This window comes from Anolis carolinensis, chromosome 2, assembly GCF_035594765.1.
Source record: "Anolis carolinensis isolate JA03-04 chromosome 2, rAnoCar3.1.pri, whole genome shotgun sequence".
NCBI classification, from domain to species: domain Eukaryota; kingdom Metazoa; phylum Chordata; class Lepidosauria; order Squamata; family Dactyloidae; genus Anolis; species Anolis carolinensis.
This window is the reverse complement of record NC_085842.1, coordinates 125,276,382-125,294,400: the sequence shown is the minus strand read 5'-3', so window position 1 is coordinate 125,294,400 and position 18,019 is coordinate 125,276,382. Positions and strand designations below refer to the sequence as shown.

The following is an 18,019-nucleotide window of genomic DNA, read 5'->3' as shown; positions in this document are numbered from 1 at the left end:
GATGATGAGGACAACATAACTGAGGCACTCCACGACCTTGTCATGAAATATCTAATGTTATGAAATATATTATGTATGGTTTAAGTGAGAAAGTGTATGAATGCGGCCTAATTGGGTTGAAGATACCATCCTAAGGAATAAGGCCTGGAAAACAACTACAATTCATGGACTGTAATTAAAAGTTGCTGATGAGACCTGTGACAAATGATTAACTGTTGACATTGCTGACTTGACTAACTCTTGGTGGAAAAACAACTTGTTTACATTGTTAAAGACAATGGTTCTTTTAAGTAAGGAAGTCAACATGGTGGTTCCTTACGTTTGTCAACATTATGAAGGAAGCAAACAAGGCTCCTTGATAAGGAAAACTAATTAAGCAAAGTTTACATCTGTCCAGGAACTGATGGAATCAATGGGTTTTAGCTGTCTGTCAATAATTTACAACTTTCAAAACCAAGTCAATAGAAAATACTACATAAAAGGGCCCTTTTCTCTCAGAAAAAGTGTGTCAGACCAGCTGAACACTAATTTCTGAACACTACTATGAACAGCCGTCTCCTCTCAAGAAGCTGATCTACTCAACAAGAAGAATGGTAAGAATACTTGATGAATGAATGAATGAATGAATGAATGATGAATGAATGTTAGATTATATGTGTAAATGTTGATACAATATCCCCTTTTGTCTATGTAACCAATATAATTATTATAAAACCCAATACAGGAATCTGTGTCTGCTTCTTTCTCTGAAAGTGCCTAATACAACCTGTCTCACTGAAAGCAGAATAAAAGAACCTATTTAATGTTTTAAAAGTACTTATGACAACCTCATGGTGGAAGCAAGTGGCCTGAAGAAGGGAAAGGGGATTCCGTTCTCCTTCCCTGAGTTCAGGTCTACTCATAGGGTTAATAAGGCTTTACTAATCAAAGCCCTTTCTTCTTGTGTCTCTGCTTTAGAGGCAGAGATCAATGGAAGAAAGGCAGAGGTCAGTGATACCATCGACATGCCTGAGGTGTTTCTGGAGGAGGCCAAAGCAATGGATGCCACAGTAGAGTCAAAGTCAGAGCGGCAGCCAAGGGAGATGCCAATTTCGATGGCAGGTAACCAGAAAGTTCACATTTGGCCCTGGGGTCAACCAGGGATGTGGGTGGGAATGACACAACAAACTATTACTATGGTGTCTCAGGCCATAGTGATCTCTCCCCGCCCCCCCCCAAACTAGTCAGGGAGCTAACACAATGGGCAGTACTTCTACTGCAGAAACACTAGAATTGGCTCACCAATTTTGGTGTATGGCTAATTGGCCATTGCCGGCATCCCAGAGGATGAGCGCCATTTTCTTAGGGGCTTACTTGGCACAAAAACAATTGACAAAACACTTAAAAATGAATATATTGCTATATTCTCTCTTTACTTCAGAGAGTTAAAGAAAAAGAATAAGGATGAGCTGGATGAGGAATACAAAGAGAAGATTAAAAAAATGGAATATCAACCAGAATTTGGGCTAATTGGTTCACTTGCTATATGATCTATTTGGGGATGCTTGTTAAGGCATATCTGGCTTGAGCTTATTCTCTTTTCCAGTACATGAACATCATTTACATTGCCTATGTGAATTTCACAGGTAATGCCTGGCTGTTGTATGATAATAGGTTCAGATTTGATGCAGCCAGGTATTTGACATTGCTTGGGACCTCATCGACAGCCAGCTGTGGATGGAGGTTTTGACTCCTGCCCAGACGGTTTCTGGCGAGAAGGTGTACAATGGGCACAACATTCACAATTTATTAAACAAAGTAAGGTGACCCTCCGGGAATTTTCAGAAGCTTATTGGCCATTTAAATTTTGCTTGTAGGGTGGTTGCTCTCAGCAGGGCCTTCCTCCGCAGATTGTGCGATGCCATATCCAAAGCAACATTTCCTCACCACCATACTCGGATAACCAGGTTAATCAAAGCCCAGGGCTTCCCTGATGTTACAACAGATTTTTGGGTCTGCAAATACTTGGAGAATTAGTTGTAGGAGAGAGGGAGCCAAAAAGCCAGTGCTCTTTATGCAGATGGACTGCAGGGCCAAGCCCTTTCTTTTAAGAAAAATAGTAAACTGAATGACATGCTCCACTGGAACTGGCATGACCAAGTCTAACAGTTAAAAGATCTAAAACTGATCAGAAAGCCTTGGGAACTTCCATTGGGCTTATCAGCTGCAGTGATGCAGATTTATGTCCAGTTAAAACTATGGCAAGTTATGTGGCTCTTGGACGTGAAACAGCCAGTCCCCTTTTTTGTCACCAGGACAGTGTCTCAAATAAGTAAGTAAGTCACTCACTAAATACCAATTTTGGTCAATCACATCCAGAGCACTCAAAGCACTGAACATTCAAGGCCAAAGATTTGGAACACATTACTATCTAATTGGGCTGCCTCAACAGCAGGAGCCATGGGCTACAATGTGGCTAAAATTCAAACTCTGATGGAAGTCCAAAGCTTATAGCTCTTATATTCATCCTGTTTTGGTCCACTAATTTCTGTGTCTTTTCAAGATGTGATGTTGCTGTTGCTGGCACATAGACCGCGGGTCCTGATCTATGACCACAGTTATGTGCACTGGATGAAGAGACAGGCCCATAGACGTCCCTATGGCCACTACTGAGTGGAGAGGCAGGAGAGGCCTCCGTTGGCACAGTTTGTGCCCATTACTATTTGTATCAAGGAGAGGGCTCCCTCCCAATGTGCTTGTGATCAACTTGGGTGGAAATGACTTGGGCCTGCTGAAAGCCAAAGCCTTGGTTATCCAGGCTTTGAACGATTTTTGGAAAATCAAGAAGGTATGGCCTCGCACCCACATTGTGTTGTCTGCTATTATTCCAAGATTCAAGTAGCCAAGTGGTGATGATGTCAAGAAGCTTAATGGAGCAAGGAAAAGAGTCAACCAAGCTGTACACAAGGCGATGGCCTAGGATATGAGCTCGTATATTCCTTACCCTGACATCATACATCTTAGGCCTGATTTCTTCTGAAGTGATGGTTTCCATCTCTCAGATGCAGGCAATCCCCAATTCCTAGTTGACATTAAGGCCGCTTTGAAGAGCATGGTGGGAGGTAGGGGTAACCCTAATCTGTGATGGAAATATTTGTTGGACACTTAAGGCACTCCTTTGTAGTGTAGGCCTGAAACAGAAACCCTCACCTGTTTTTACATAACTTGGGTGAGGACGATGGAAATGGCCTTGAAATGGGGAGAGTTTTGGCTCTGTAAAATTCTTTGGATTTGTCGCAGAATTTTTCGTATGTTTTCCTGAGGGGCCACCCTGGAGACGTTAAAGTTTACTATATTCATGGACATGGGTGTTTCACCCAACTTAGTTGAAGGGTAGATCATGGACGACCACCACCTTGGCTTAAATTCACACCAGGTTCATGCCCCTTTAGTTACATGTTGCAAGTCACTTAAAGTTAAATCAGGTAACATTTTAAAAAAAAAGTTGCCCATAGTTAAATCCACACTCTTGTCTGGTCTCTTATTTTGATGTTGGAATGGCAATCACTTGTATGATGAGTATAAAAAAAACAGCTCATGTACATGCAACCACAACAGTATATCTGTTGTTACTTGACAGGAACAAGGAGTAATATGCTCTTATGGTTAATAATACAACCTGTCAACCAGCTTTTAAGTGTTTTAATATTGGGGAAGTGGCTTGTGTCTGGCTGTCACGACCCAGGCTGCAGAGCACCAATAACCATACACAGAGGCCAGAATCTATCTAATATCTTTATTAAGGAAATATGTAAAGTCAATAAAAATAAGTGCAGAATAAAGTTCAGAAGAAGACCTTTCGGGAAAGGTCAATTATAGTCCAGGAAAACAATGTCCAATATGAAATATTAAGGTCCAAAGTTGTAATCCAGTAACCGAAACACTCACTTTGCCAAGCAAAGTGAGGGGAGATGACAAGGTCCTTTAGTCCATGAAACTTAAGCAAGGCTAGGAAGTAACTTGATTCTTGGAACACTAGGCTTGATTCAAGGCAACAAGAACGAGGAGCAAAACCAGGATCCGTGGTAATTACGTGGCGAGGTCCGGGAAGCAAGGCAAGGTCCGTGAAGCAAGGCAGGATCCTGGGAAGCAAGGCAGGGCTGGAAACGAGAGCAAAGGACTTGGATGCGGGAGTAGCTTAGTCCACACACAACCTACTCCCGAAGCTGACGAATTGACTCCGCAAGATTCCTTCGTGGGCAAAACACCTAAGTAGGGTCTCGTTTTCCCGCCAAAGAGCAGTTCTCTGGAGAACCAGAAACGAAAGCTATTCTCTGAGTCCAGATGCATGACTCCTTAAAGTTTCCCATGGGAAGCAGGCTTAATCAGCTGAATGCTTTGCAGCGATCCTAGCGCTCCTGCGAGACGCCTCCTGAGCGCCCCTCTGTTGTTTACAATAATCATGGTGAGAAAATGGGGGAGATTTCGGCTCAGGGCTTGTTTGACAAACTTCTGGAAGACAAATCTCCTGCAGGTGCAAGGGCTCCATTTCTGGCTGAGAAAGCTCCAATTCTGGCTGAAACGGTGGGAAACCTAAGTTTTCCTCTTCATCTGTCACAACAGCGCTAGGAACGGGACTACATGGCCCATGAGTCATCACACTGGCAGAAATGAAAATCATGCCTATTAATGAAAAATGAGGTCATTGTTTAAAATACAAGTCTCCATGAGATGAGTTTTTGCATTTTTATGAACTACATAATTTTGTAAGAAGAATGCCCAAATATTGCCATCACTGATCCAAAATTCTGAAATCTGAAATAAATGAATTAAATTTATAGATTTGAGTTTCATATCTAATATATCTTATTATGCATGTATATGCAAATACAAGTATTCCAAAAAACCCTCCCCCAAATGCACAAACTACCTTTTCCCAAGCATTTCCGGTAAGGGATATTCAACCTGCATTATAATGACTTATAATAATAATAACTTTATTCTTATACCCCGCCCCATCTCCCCGAAGGGACTCGGGGCAGCTTACATGGGGCCATGCCCAGACATAACAATATAAAAAGCAAACAATGCAATAAAACAAATCAATCAACAATAAAAACAACAATATTGATAAAAACAGTCATAAAAGGTCAGCATACAAAATAGGTATTAAAAACATGAGTTGAATTCACGGTTCTGGGCCAAAGTGCAAAATATGTTGAAGTCATCAGGGAGGGGTAGTTACCTAGCTGACATAGTCATTAAAGTGCTAAGTGTAATACTGAGAAGGCGTACCTATGGGTCTATGCTCAGTGGGCAAATAGGTCGAACCTACAGGGTCAATCATCAAAGACCTTCTGGAAGAGCCAGGTTTTCAGGCTCCTCCGAAAGGAGAGGAGGGTGGGGGCCTGCCTGATCTCCCTCATCCCCACCAACCATGACTGCGAGGGTGGTGGAAGCGAGAGGAGGGCCTCCCCCGATGAGCGAAGAGATCTTGCGGGTTCATAGGGGGAGATGTGGTCTCTAAGGTAGGTGGGTCCCAAACTGTTTAGGGCTTTGTAGGTGATAACCTGCACCTTGAATTGGGCTCAGAAAATAAACGGCAGTCAATGGAGCTCCTTGAACGTGGCGTTGAACGCGCCCTGTAGTTTGCTCCAGTTAGGAACCTGGCTGCCGAACGTTGTACTAATTGTAATTTCCTAGCCATCTTCAAAGGCAGCCCCACATAGAGCGCATTGCAATAATCCAGTCTAGAGGTAACTAAGGCATGGACCACCATGGTCAGATCTGACTTCTCGAGGTATGGTTGCAGCTGGCGCACAAGTTTTAATTGTGCAAAGACCCACCCATTATGTACCTGTAGCTAGATATTATGCATGTGCAGTCCAGAAAAAAATGGTTCTAAACTTTCTTTGAAAGTAGGTGGCACTGACGCTTCATTTCTAAAGTCATTTTTGAATTTTGAAGCAAAAAGTTCAAAACTTTCCAAAAGTTTTGAATCTTTGTATGTAGCTCATTAATGGCAGATGTGCATGCTCATGAAGGAAAACATTATTGTCAATGGAGAAACTTGAGGGGCTTCTCTCTCCCTCATTTTTTGAATTATCCTAATGAAACTTGCTACAGTGGTAGAACACATTTACCACTCTTAGCTCACCAAATCTAAGAACATTTGACTTATCCTCAGAATTTTGGTGAATTTTCAAATTTTTTTATAAAATAAAATTTTTAAATAATAACAAAAATCTGTTCCTGGTTTGAAAGTGTTATTTCATGTTTCTTTGAGTTTTCCGGGACTGAGAATGTGTGACTTACCCAAGATCGCCCAGTGGTTTTCCATGGCTGAGTGAGGAATCAAGCCACAATCATAGTCCAACTCTCAAACCACTACACTACACCATGCTGTCTCAAAACCAGCAACTGCTAGCCCCAGCCAGGAGGGAAAATGCTCAGGACTTGGTTGCTTTCTATGGAGCTACCATCAAGCCCGTGGCTAGCCCCAGCCAAGAGGGAGAACACTAAGGACTTGGTTGCTTTCTACAGAGCTGTTATCAAGCCCAGATGAAAAGGCTCTTCCCTTTCTGCCAAGACTCAGCACTGATTGGGCAAGGAGGCAACCCCAGGCTAGGCTACTCTTCCCTGCAAATAATCTTTGGTTGTATTAAAAACGCTTTCTCATATATCTGAAGGTTTTCCGAGGCCATCAAATAAATGGGCTCCAACACTTCGAATTGGATGGTTAATTCTGAATCGCCAAACCACCTCGGAACCCCATTTGGAACCCAAAAGAGATACGATTTTATTATGATTAACAACGATTCTGAGAAATTCGCCCATGTCTACTAGATATACATGTAATCAATCATATACCATGTTTCCCCGAAAATAAGACAGTGTCTTATATTAATTTTTGCTCCCAAAGATGCGCTAGGTCTTATTTTCAGGGGATGTCTTATTTTTCCATGAAGAAGAATTCACATTTATTGTTGAACAAAAAAAATTGAAAATTTATTATATATTGTAAAGTAATTGTCATCACAAACCAGCATAACCAGACAAACTGAATCCTATCAAAAATTTCTTGTGACTACCAATGTTTCCATGTACAACAATCTATGGCACGTACATTTACCAATCCTGCATGCTCTGGTGTTCTGTCCGTTGGGCATGCTTCCAAACAAAAACTTTGCTAGGTCTTACTTTTAGGGGAGGCCTTATATTTAGCAATTCAGCAAAACCTCTACTAGGTCTTATTTTCAGGGGATGTCTTATTTTAGGGGAAACAGGGTAGCTACAGGAAGAAAAACTTTGAAGGGATACGTCATAGGAAATTCAGCGGTATACATTATCTACAACAGAAGGTTGAGTGCCTTGGCAGGCAGGATAAAAAATTATAATTAGATTGGACAGACAGACAGAAAGACAGATAGCTGTAGCAGGATGGCTTCCTTTTCAAGAATATGTATCTTGGTCTTAAATAACACATGATTTTGCTAATGGACCTTCCAAACCTACAATGTTCACCAACCCCATTCAGCATGACCAATGATAAAAGGGTTTTGGAATTTGCTGTCCAATGCATGTAGTCCAAAAAGTTCACTATCACTGCATGCCATTTCTGATATCTACTACAAATATGATACATCAAATCTAAATTATGTTCTAGGCAATCCATTTATATATCACAAAAATCACAATCATCAAACAAGACCGTATTCTCAGTAGCCACATCACAGCAACTATGGATCATGCCCCTATTTCTAACCAATGTGAGAAACATGTGAGATGCTACAAGGAGTGCAATATATGCAGCCTATCTAAGTAAAACCCCAAGAGTGTGGTCATAATTAAATGAGTTCTACACCCTAGCTCAATGGTTCTCAACCTGGGGTCCCCAGAAGTTTTTGGCCTTCAACTCCCAGAAATCTTAACAGCTGGTAAACTGGCTGGGATTTCTGGGAGTTGTAGGCCAAAAACATCTGGGGACTCCAGGTTGAGAGCCACTGCACTAGCTTTTCATGATTGCTGACGAGAGTGATATCAAGAAGAGTAGCAAAATTTGAAGCAACTATTTATATAAAACACAAGAGTTCACAGTTTGATTTCTGAAATCAAATTGTTTCCACCTATATGCTCCATCTCTCTTGAAACTAATTTCCTCTCTGTGTATCTTTACATGTGTCTTAACCTCATCTCAGTCACACTAAAAAGACCATTAGTTCATCAGGTATCCAATCAGAACCAGTATCTGACAGGAATTGCTTGATTTGACGTTCTCTGGCTGCCAAAGGTGAATCCATTAGAACTTACTACTTTTTGAAAGCAACTTTGCTAGACACAATAAGGAGGACAATAGGTTTAAATTCTCCCCAGAGGTGCCTTGAAGTGGCTCCAACAACCATGGATGGTGTCTTTCCCATTTCTCTTTTGCTTAGCCTCTCTCTCTTTTTCATTCAAGAAGGCATTTAAAAATGTAAATTGGATTATTAGATCCCTTTTAAAAATTCTCTTTCATCCTTTCTCCAAACTGGCAGGGAATTCACTGCTATTCCAAATAGCAGTAAAAAGAGCAAGAATAGATGGAGGCATGCAGCTGTGATTCAGCAAAGAGGTCACTAGGTTACAAGGATCATAAGATTATAAGATCCCTGTGTTACAAAAGGTTAACCGACTCTTTGTTTCTGGGCACAAATCAAAAGGTTAGTCAATCTATCTATCTATCATCTATCAATCTGGAGTCCCACCTTTCTTAGTTTGAAGGAAGTCAGTAAAGCCATCAGTCAATTAAAAAAATAACAAAGCCAGCAGACCAGAGATCCCTGTTGAAATCTTTAGAGTAGATGGACCTGAGCTGACACAATAACTCCAACAGTTCATTGAAAAAGTGTGGGTGATCCCAGCAGACTTCAGTGTTGCCACTATCATCAACCTTTTCAAAAAAGGGAAAGAACAGACTGGAAATTATTGAGGTATCTTTTAACCTCCAATGAGAAAATCCTTGCAAGAATCCTTACAAACTGTCTCCTACCTATTTCAGGAGACATCCTACTGAAATCTCAGAATGACTTCCACCCCTCCAGAGGAACAGTGGATATGATCTTTACTGCATGACAGCTCCAAGAAAAATGCAAGGAACAAAATCAACATCTGTACCTGGCATTCATTGATCTTTTAAAGGACAAAAACATGCCACACAGTGAATCACAATGCTATCTGAACCATCTTAGTAAAAATTGGGTACCTTGGTAAATTTCTGAATATCCTGTGGCTTCTCCATTATGACATTATGGCAATAGTCTTGGACAGCAATGGCTCCACAGCAACCCATTTAAGGTGGAATCAGGTGTAAAAAACAGGGATGTGTTATTGCCACAACCTTATTTTCCATCTTTATAACTATGATTCTACACCTTGTTGAAAAGAAGCTTCCCACCAGTATGGAAATCACCTTTCAGACAGATGGCAAGTGCAAGGTTCATTTCGAAAACAAGGCACAAGAGTGGCTTCTCAAACAGGCAGGGGGAAATCTCTCTTTTAAGATCCCAACCACTGCTACCATTAAATGTGGGACACCCTGCCCAAAGCCCCTTCACATTTAGGCCAAGGGAATCTTTTTCTTAATATCCCACACCTTTGCCACACCTTTTTAATATGGGATCTCTCAAATCCCACTATGACATGGGGCAATCCTTCTTTCAGGATCCCAGCCACTGCCAGCTATAAAACTTGAGTCTGTGTGTGTGTGTATGTATGAGAGGATGTGACACTCAGGGAAAATATGTAAGACGAATCTCCAGCTGACTCTAAGTAGAGCAATTCACACTCAGGAACATTGTCTTTATTAAAAACAAAGAATTATTTATTTATGGTTTCTTTAGTCCAAAAAGCGTAACTTGTTGCATAGGTTTACTTCTTCAGTTTCATTTGTACAAAATACAGACAATATCTTTCATTCTTTAACATCTACAACTTGACTGAAAGTTTGTCTCAACAGTATTCCTTTTCCTCAGCTCTATCTCACTGGAAACCTAAACCTAATTTACTTCAGACATCTTCTTTCTAACACACAGGCTAGAAACTAAACTGAACACACAGAAGTCTTTCTTCTAGCTCCCCTTGCTAGAACCTGAACATACAGACGTCTTCTTCCTAGCTCACTGGCTAGAGAATTTACTAACTAACTTTCAGACTTCTTTCTAGCTCAACGGCTAGAGAACTTCCATAGCTGATCCCTCAGACTCACACAAATCTTTCCACTAGTTTCCCTCACTAGAAACATGAACATAACTGAACTCTTTTAAAAACATTCCCTCCTTTTCTCATCCAGCTAGCTCCGTCCCTTTCATGCTAGCTTCGAAATAGTTACATTTCTACAGAAGCAGCTACGTTACCATGGTGACACATAGCCAATCATCAGTAGCTAACTCCTGCCCACCTTTATCTCTGAATCAACATTAAATAACATAGACAAAAATCACCAATAAAATAAGGCTTTATGTTACAGCAAGCTATTTAAATTCAGCAGGTGAAAGGCAAAACCAAGGTCACAACAAAGTCTGTTAAGAATTCCAGTATGCTGATGACAATGGAGACTTTGCTCATTCAGAAGACCTACAAGCCAATTTAAACGCCTTTGCAGAAGCACCTGAAAAGCTTGATCTGTCACTGAACATCGAGAAAAAGCATTCTACCAGCAGGCACCAGCCAATCCCTCTTCAATGCCAGAAATACACCTCAGTGGTGTAACATTAGAAAATGTTGACAATTTCCACTACCTTGGCAGCCACTTCTCCACGGAAATCAGTATCAACACAGAAATACAACACTGTCTAAGCTCTGCGGGTACAGCATTTTTTCAAATGCATGTTTGAGGATTGGGACATTCATAGGGATACCAAGATGTTTGTTTATAAAGCTAATGTTCTTCCAACTCTGTTGTACACCTGCAAAACATGGATTGTCTATAAATGTCACTTTTAACTCAGTGATGCCTCCAAAAAAATCCTGCAAATCCCTAGGTAAGATAGGCAGTCAAATGTCATCATTCTGGAAGAAGCAAAGACCACCAGCATCAAAGCAATGACTCTCCACCATCAACTTCACTGGACTGGCAACGTTGTCCGAATGCCAGATCACCATCTCCCAAAGCAGGTACTCTACTCTCAGCTCAAGAATGGAAAATTGAATGTTGGTGAACAGCAAAAGAGATGTAAAGATGGGCTTAAAACTAACCTTACAAATGGTGATTTGGATGGTTCCCACTTTGATTTGTAAATATTTGTAGGGGTCCCATGCCAATTTGTAACCCGAATCTCTGAAACATCATAATCACTTTGTTAAGATTTGTTCCATTAGCCACAATGGGGAAAATTGCAATACAGTGTTCCCTCACTTGTCGCAAGGATTATGTTCCAGGACCACCCGCAATAAGTGAAAATCCTCAAAGCAGGGATGCTATATTTATGTTGTTTGCAAGTAGCATTTCTGTCCCCTTCTCGTCTCTCAAGCACACGCATGCGAGCTCCTGCTGCTGCCGCTGCCTTGTGAGGCAAAAACAAAGCTGCTTTGGCTTCCGTTTCTCTCCCTTCCTTAGGCTTCTCCTTAAGAAGGAAGTAGAAAGAGGGATTTATAAGGGATTTATAATATTATTTTATGATTAATACTTTTATTTTAGTTTTTATTAAAAACCCGCAAAATAGCGAGGAAGCGAAAAGTGAGCCACGAAGTAGCAAGGGAACACTGTACTTCTTTCTCCATCATTTTATGGGTATCTATCAAGATAATACTTGGCACACTTGTAGACAACACATACAACCTTTAGCCTGCCAAATTTCTTTTTTATTTTATTTATTCAAATAGACATACATTTATAAATGTTTGTTGCATACAGTGCAATACTTCCCAGCTATTAGTGTTTCTTAAAAATCAGACGGCAATATAAAAAACTGATCTCAGACAAAAAGAAGAGCTATAATATGAAAGTATGGTCTGATCTTGAACTGACAATCTCCACACGTAACTCCATTTTCTTTTGGGATATTGTGGCCAAAAAATTAAAGGAAGTACGATTTGATATCGATTCACCTATTCCAGCAGCCCAATGGGAAGAATTTTATACGGATTTATTTAACACATCACAGTCCCGAAGGGAGGAATCAAGTATTAATATAATTGCAGGAGCAGACCCCCTTCCCTCATGGCCACCAGTGCAAGCAGTGGAAGTGAAAACAATCATAACAAGGCTGAAAGCAAACAAAGCCCCGGGCGAAGATTTTCTCCCCCCAGAACTGTTCAAGCAAAATATAGACTGGTGGGCTCATTTACTAGGCATTTTCTGTCCCATCAGGCTGGAAATTTCGCATTATAGTGCCAATTTTCAAGAAAGGAGACAAAGCCGACCCTAGGAATTATCGCCCAATCAGCCTGATTGACATTGCAGCTAAGATCTACGCAAAATACCTTCTGGACAAAGTAGACGAATGGGCTGAAAATAATCTGATAATAAAGGAAGAACAAGCAGGCTTCAGGCAAGGCTACTCTACTATAGACAATGCCTTTGTTCTCCAGCATGTAATTGACAAATATTCTTCATTGAACAGAAGTTTATATGTTGCTTTTATAGATCTATCCGCTGCCTTTGACTCTATAAGCCGAGGGTTACTTTGGAGGAAATTTTGAAAGACCAACATAGACAAAAGACTACTGGCGCTCCTGATTGTGCTATATGCTGACTCCTCCGTTAAAGTGAGATTAGGTAATAGCGGGGCGGTTTCCAATGGAATAGCTTCAACTAGGGGTGTGAGACAGGGATGTCTGTTGGCACCATTCTGTTTTAACTTTTATATAAATGATATCGTGGAATATTTGAATATGAAAGAATGCCATGGACCAAAGATTTTGGATAGGGAGTTAAACATTTTGATATACGCAGATGACATAGTACTGTTATCCACCACCCCAGTTGGGTTAAGGAGGTCCCTGCAAAAACTTAGCTAATACTGTATTGAAAATGCCCTCACCATAAATAAAGAAAAATCCAAAATAATGGTCTTTGGCAAGAAAACCAAGGTTTACAACTGGCTCCTTGATGGGCACAAAGTGGAACAAGTGAGGACATTTAAATACTTAGGTCTACATTATGCGGCATCTGGGGCATGGTCCCAACACCTAAAATTAACTATTGCAAAAGCTGATAATGCCACGCAGGCAATTCATAAATTATGTAACCACTATTACCCGGGATCTTTGCGTCCCTTCCTGAAGGTTCTTAAGGCTAAGGTGTTCCCCATTGCTTTGTATGGAGCTGAAATATGGGGGGGATCAACATCTGGCATTTGTAGAAAGATTCCAACTTCACCACTTAAAAATTGGCTTAGGTGTGGAGAGATCATCCCTGTCAGCTGCAGTGAGAGCAGAGATGGGAGTACCCCAAATTTCCACAGTAATTATGAAGAGGCAGATCAATTGGTGGTACAAAATAAGACAAATGCAACCACATAGACTCCAAGCCATATGCCTATTAGAGCAAGAAAACCACAAAGAATGGTCATCATGGCTAAGCAGACTCAGCCACACTGTCAGTAAGTTAGGTTTTTCCCCTCTCGAGCTAATAAATTTTGGGGCTAAAGTGTGCTCAATTGTTTACCAAAGAGCCCTTGACACTGCGGCACAAAATGACCTTATGATCATAGCACAAGCTAGAGCCACTCCATACATGGCTAAATTTAAATGCAATGTGGGCATGGAAACCTACCTCTTTTTTACACTCCCACTATATATTAGAAAACTTTTTACCCGGGCTAGATTTGAGCAACTTGACATTAAGTCTAAGCTAGGTAGATGCCAGAATATCCCTTATACAAAGAGAACCTGTGGGTGCTGCAAGACAGATGCAGAAGTGGAGGACTCAGAACACTTTTTCTTAAAATGCCCCTATTACAATAGGATTCGATCTTTCTATTTAGAGCCTCTGCTTGAGAACCACACTCATTTAGAGAATAAGGAAAAACTGCACATCCTTCTACGGGGTTCAGATAAAAACTCTATTTTAAAACTGACCCTTTTTACACAAAAAGCGCTGGCCATCCGCGAGAAGATGGAAGCGGACAGCTGTGATATTAATGCCAATAACAAAATCCAAATTTAAAATTTTACTATGGACAAGCCACTAGTTTTACTTACCCTTGTCCCCGCTTAAACCTTACCTTAAGGGAGTAATTAATCTTAATTTTAATATTTTTATTCTGTACTTGCACAACTACCAAGGAGTGGGTTGGTAGACTAGTAGACCAGGATGCCTTGTTTTTACATGGTTTTACTGTTTTACATGATTTTACTGTATGTATGGGCAAGGGTGTACGTTTTGTATGTTTTACATGTTTTGATATGGTCAAAACTGACTAATCAATAAAGAGTTGTTGTATTAGTGTTCCATAATCATTTTTCAGATAATATGTTTTCTTTAAGGGGTCACAATCTTCTATTTAAATAATACATATAAAGGTATCATAGGCTCCAAACTAATATCTGGTTCTTCCTTTTCTAGTTTTATAGGTCCCTGTATATACATTTTTGATTAATTTTATATTGAGATCATTGGTTGGCATTCATTAACAAAGTTCTCTAAAAGTTCTTCTCTTAAGAGTACAGTTATTTTATCCATTACCAACAAATCTTTTTAAAATAATGCCAGCAGTATATCTTATGACAGGTATGGCCCAGGTGTTTATGGCCTTGATGGTGTTGCCTCCATTGAGCTTGCTTTTGAGAATGTTTCTGACCCTTTGTGTGTATTCTTTACTGACCACAGTCTTCACATGTTCATGCTTGATGTTGTCCAGCTGTAATATGCCCAGATATTTATAGGCCTCTGGCTGGTGACACTTTATTGTTTGGCCATTAGGCATATTTATGCTCTCACTTTCAATGATTTTTCCCTTCTTCAATGCCACTGTCGAACATTTGTCCAAGCCAAACTCCATGCTGATATCAGTGCTAAAAATTCGGACAGTGTTAGTCAGAGACTGGATTTCAGTTTCCGTATTCCCATACAGCTTCAGGTCATCCATGTACATCAGATGCGAAATTTTGTGAAAATTCTTAGATGTTTGATAGCCGAGATTTGTTTTTTGTTTTTTTGTAAGATTGTTGACAGAGGGATCATGGCAATAATGGAAAGCAGAGGGGACAATGAGTCTCCCTGGAAAATTCCTCTCCTGATGTTGACAAGTCCATAGCTTTCATTTCCAACAAACAGTTCAGTTTTCCAGCACTCCATTATGTTTTCAATGAAGGTGTCAACGTTTTTACTAATCCCAATGGCATCCAGGCACTTGATGATCCAGCTGTGTGGGAGTGAGTCAAAGGCCTTTTTGTAGTCAATCCACGTCATGTGAAGATTAGCTTTTCGGCTTTTACAGTTTTCCAGAATCATTTTGTCAATCAATAACTTGTCTTTTGTGCCCCTGCTTTTCCATTTGTTGCCTTTTTGTTCATCTGGCAAGATGTTTTTTTCTTCAAGATAGTCTTGAATTCTGTCAGCTATGATGCCAGTCAGTAGTTTAAACATAGTGGGCAGACACATTATTGGCCTGTAGTTTCCTGGTACTGCTCCTTTTGCTGGATCCTTTTGTATCAGGTATGTTCTTCCAGTTGTTAGCCATTCACTGATACTTCCTTTCTGCAGCATATCATTGAATTGTTGGGCCATTTTTCCATGTAAACTAATCAGATGTTTGAGCCAAAATCCATGAAGTTGATCACTACCAGGCGATGTCCAGTTCTTGACTTTTTGCACTCGTTTGCTGATCATTTCAGTTGTTATTTCCATCTTTTCGATTTCGTTCTGTGAGAATTTTCCTTCAAACTCCTTTATCCACCCAGCATTTTTGTTGTAGTTCTTATTATTTTCCCAAAGCTCTTTCCAGAACTTTGTTGTTGCAGTTTTCTCTGGCTTTATGGTTACTGTGTCTGTTGTTTGGTTCAGGCTCTGATAGAACCGTCTTTGGTCTGATTGAAACAGTTGATTTTGTCTGTACTGGATGATTCGGGCTTCATATCTTTCAATTTTTCTGGCTCTTGCTGTAATTTGTTATTTCACAATTTCCAAAGCTTCTTCAATTTTTCTGGTGTTCAGCCAGTACTTTCTGATCAGGTATTGCTTAATTTTGTCATTCTTCAGTTTCTTCTCTTTCATATTTTTCAGGTTACTTGCAGTTCCTTGATTTTCAACTCTAGCTTGACCTTCCACTTTGGTTTTCCAGTCGATTTTCTTTGGGGCTGCCTTGGTTGTAGGAGCCCAAGCTCTTCTGTTACTATCACTGCTGCACTGTAGGCATACTGGTTTGTTTGTTCAATTGATGTTATTTGGACAGTGGAGAGTACTGCATTCACATCTTTCATGAGAGGCACCAGATGTCTCTTGGGCACTGTTTTTAGAGTTGGGAGCCGCTGTCTTATTGCATTTGCTGCAGCATGAGCCATGATCTTATTCTTGAGCTCTTGTTGTCTTGCTGTCAAGGTTCCTGGTGGTTCAATAGGTGTTTCAAGTGCTGGTTCATCAAATTCTCGCAAAAGCTCCACACTTTCTGTGATGTCTCAGGGATCCTCGAGTCATGACCCCGCAGCCATTATGGATCAGACTGAAGAGGATATGGGGTTTGTGCCAACTCAGCAAGATTCTGCTCCCTTCCAGATGTTCCCTGTTGACAGTTTTAGCCAAAAGTTAATTACAAAAGCCCTTGAAACAGAGCCTGGTTCCCCGGAGAGTGCTCCTTTTGATAGGAGATTGTTTCTGAAAACATTCCGCTCTGAGAAGGAGAATAGGAGGAAAAGGGCGAGATTAGCAGAGAGAGAGGACGCTAATTAAACCGATTCCCTTGAGAGTTTCCAGGGAGGTTTGCATCTGGCAAGTTGTTGTCTTCAGTCCATTTCTTTTGGGAAAAAGTGTTCAGGCACCTGGTTTGAGGGGAGATTCGAAGTCCCATAAAGGTTCTACGCGCAGGCTGGCCATCGCGGTGTCAAAGTGTCAGTTGGGAAACCAACATTGTCTCCAGTTCCTGCGGCGCACTACTCTCGAGTAGACCGGGCGTTGCGTCTCGTCTCCCTGCCAAGCCTGGACTGCGATTCAGTTCCACCACGACCAACTTTGCCTTGCCTTGTTATCCTAGCCTCGGACATTGAACCTGGGACTCTTTGAAAGACCTTGCTTATTTCCCCACTCAAACTGCTTGGAAGTTTGAGTGTGTTTCGGTTATTGGATTTAAAACTTTGAACTCTAATACTGGACATCTGTCAAGACCCAGGCTACGGAGCACCAATAACCATGCGCAGAGGCCAGATTCTATCTAATATCTTTATTAAAGGAATATATAAAGTCAATAAAAACAAGTGAAGAATAAAGTTCAGAAGTAGACCTTTCAAGAAAGGTCAAATATAGTCCAGGAAAACAATGTCCAATATGAGATATTAGAGTCCAAAGTTATAATCCAATAACCGAAACACACACTTTGCCAAGCAAAGTGTGGGGAAATGACAAGGTCCTTTAGTCCAATGGAGCTTGACAACAAGGCTGAGAAACAAACTGGATTCTTGGCAAACAAGGCTTGATACGAGGCAGCAAGAAGCAAGAAGCAAGAACGTGGTCCGTGACGAGGTCCGGGGAACAAGGCTGGCTTGGAACTGGTACAAGATCCGTGGCAAGGTCCTGGAAACAAGGGAACTGGAGTAGCGTAGTCCACACACGATCTCACTCCAGAAGCTGACGAATTGACTCCGCAAGGATCCCCCTTGCGGGAAATAGCTATATAGGATCTTGTTTTCCCGCCAAGGAACACTTTCCCTGGGGAACAAGAAGTGAAACCCAAACTGTGTCCAGATGCATGACTCCTTAAGATTTCCCAAGGGAAACAGGCTTAATCAGCTAATTGTCTGGCAGCGATCCTGGCGCTTCGGCGACTCGCCTCCCGAGCGCCTCTATCTCGATTATAATCATCCCGGCGAGAGAACGGGGGAGAATTCTGCCCAAGGCTTGTTTGGCTGA

General features: G+C 41.0%; 1 protein-coding gene across 2 annotated transcripts in view; it reads right to left on the bottom strand.

The window, feature by feature from the left end:
- Window positions 1-18,019, bottom strand: part of LOC107983085 (uncharacterized) — a 344,328-nt gene that overhangs the window by 165,889 nt on the left and 160,420 nt on the right. Inside the window, exon 2 of one of the 2 annotated variants that reach the window (XM_062970489.1) lies at window positions 3,762-4,662. The exons of the other annotated variant lie outside the window; for it this stretch is intronic. Coding sequence (XP_062826559.1) covers window positions 4,361-4,662 — 302 coding nt within the window. The 3' untranslated portion in view covers window positions 3,762-4,360. Of the gene's footprint in view, window positions 1-3,761; window positions 4,663-18,019 lie in introns of those variants that run through there. 2 annotated transcript variants of the gene reach the window in all.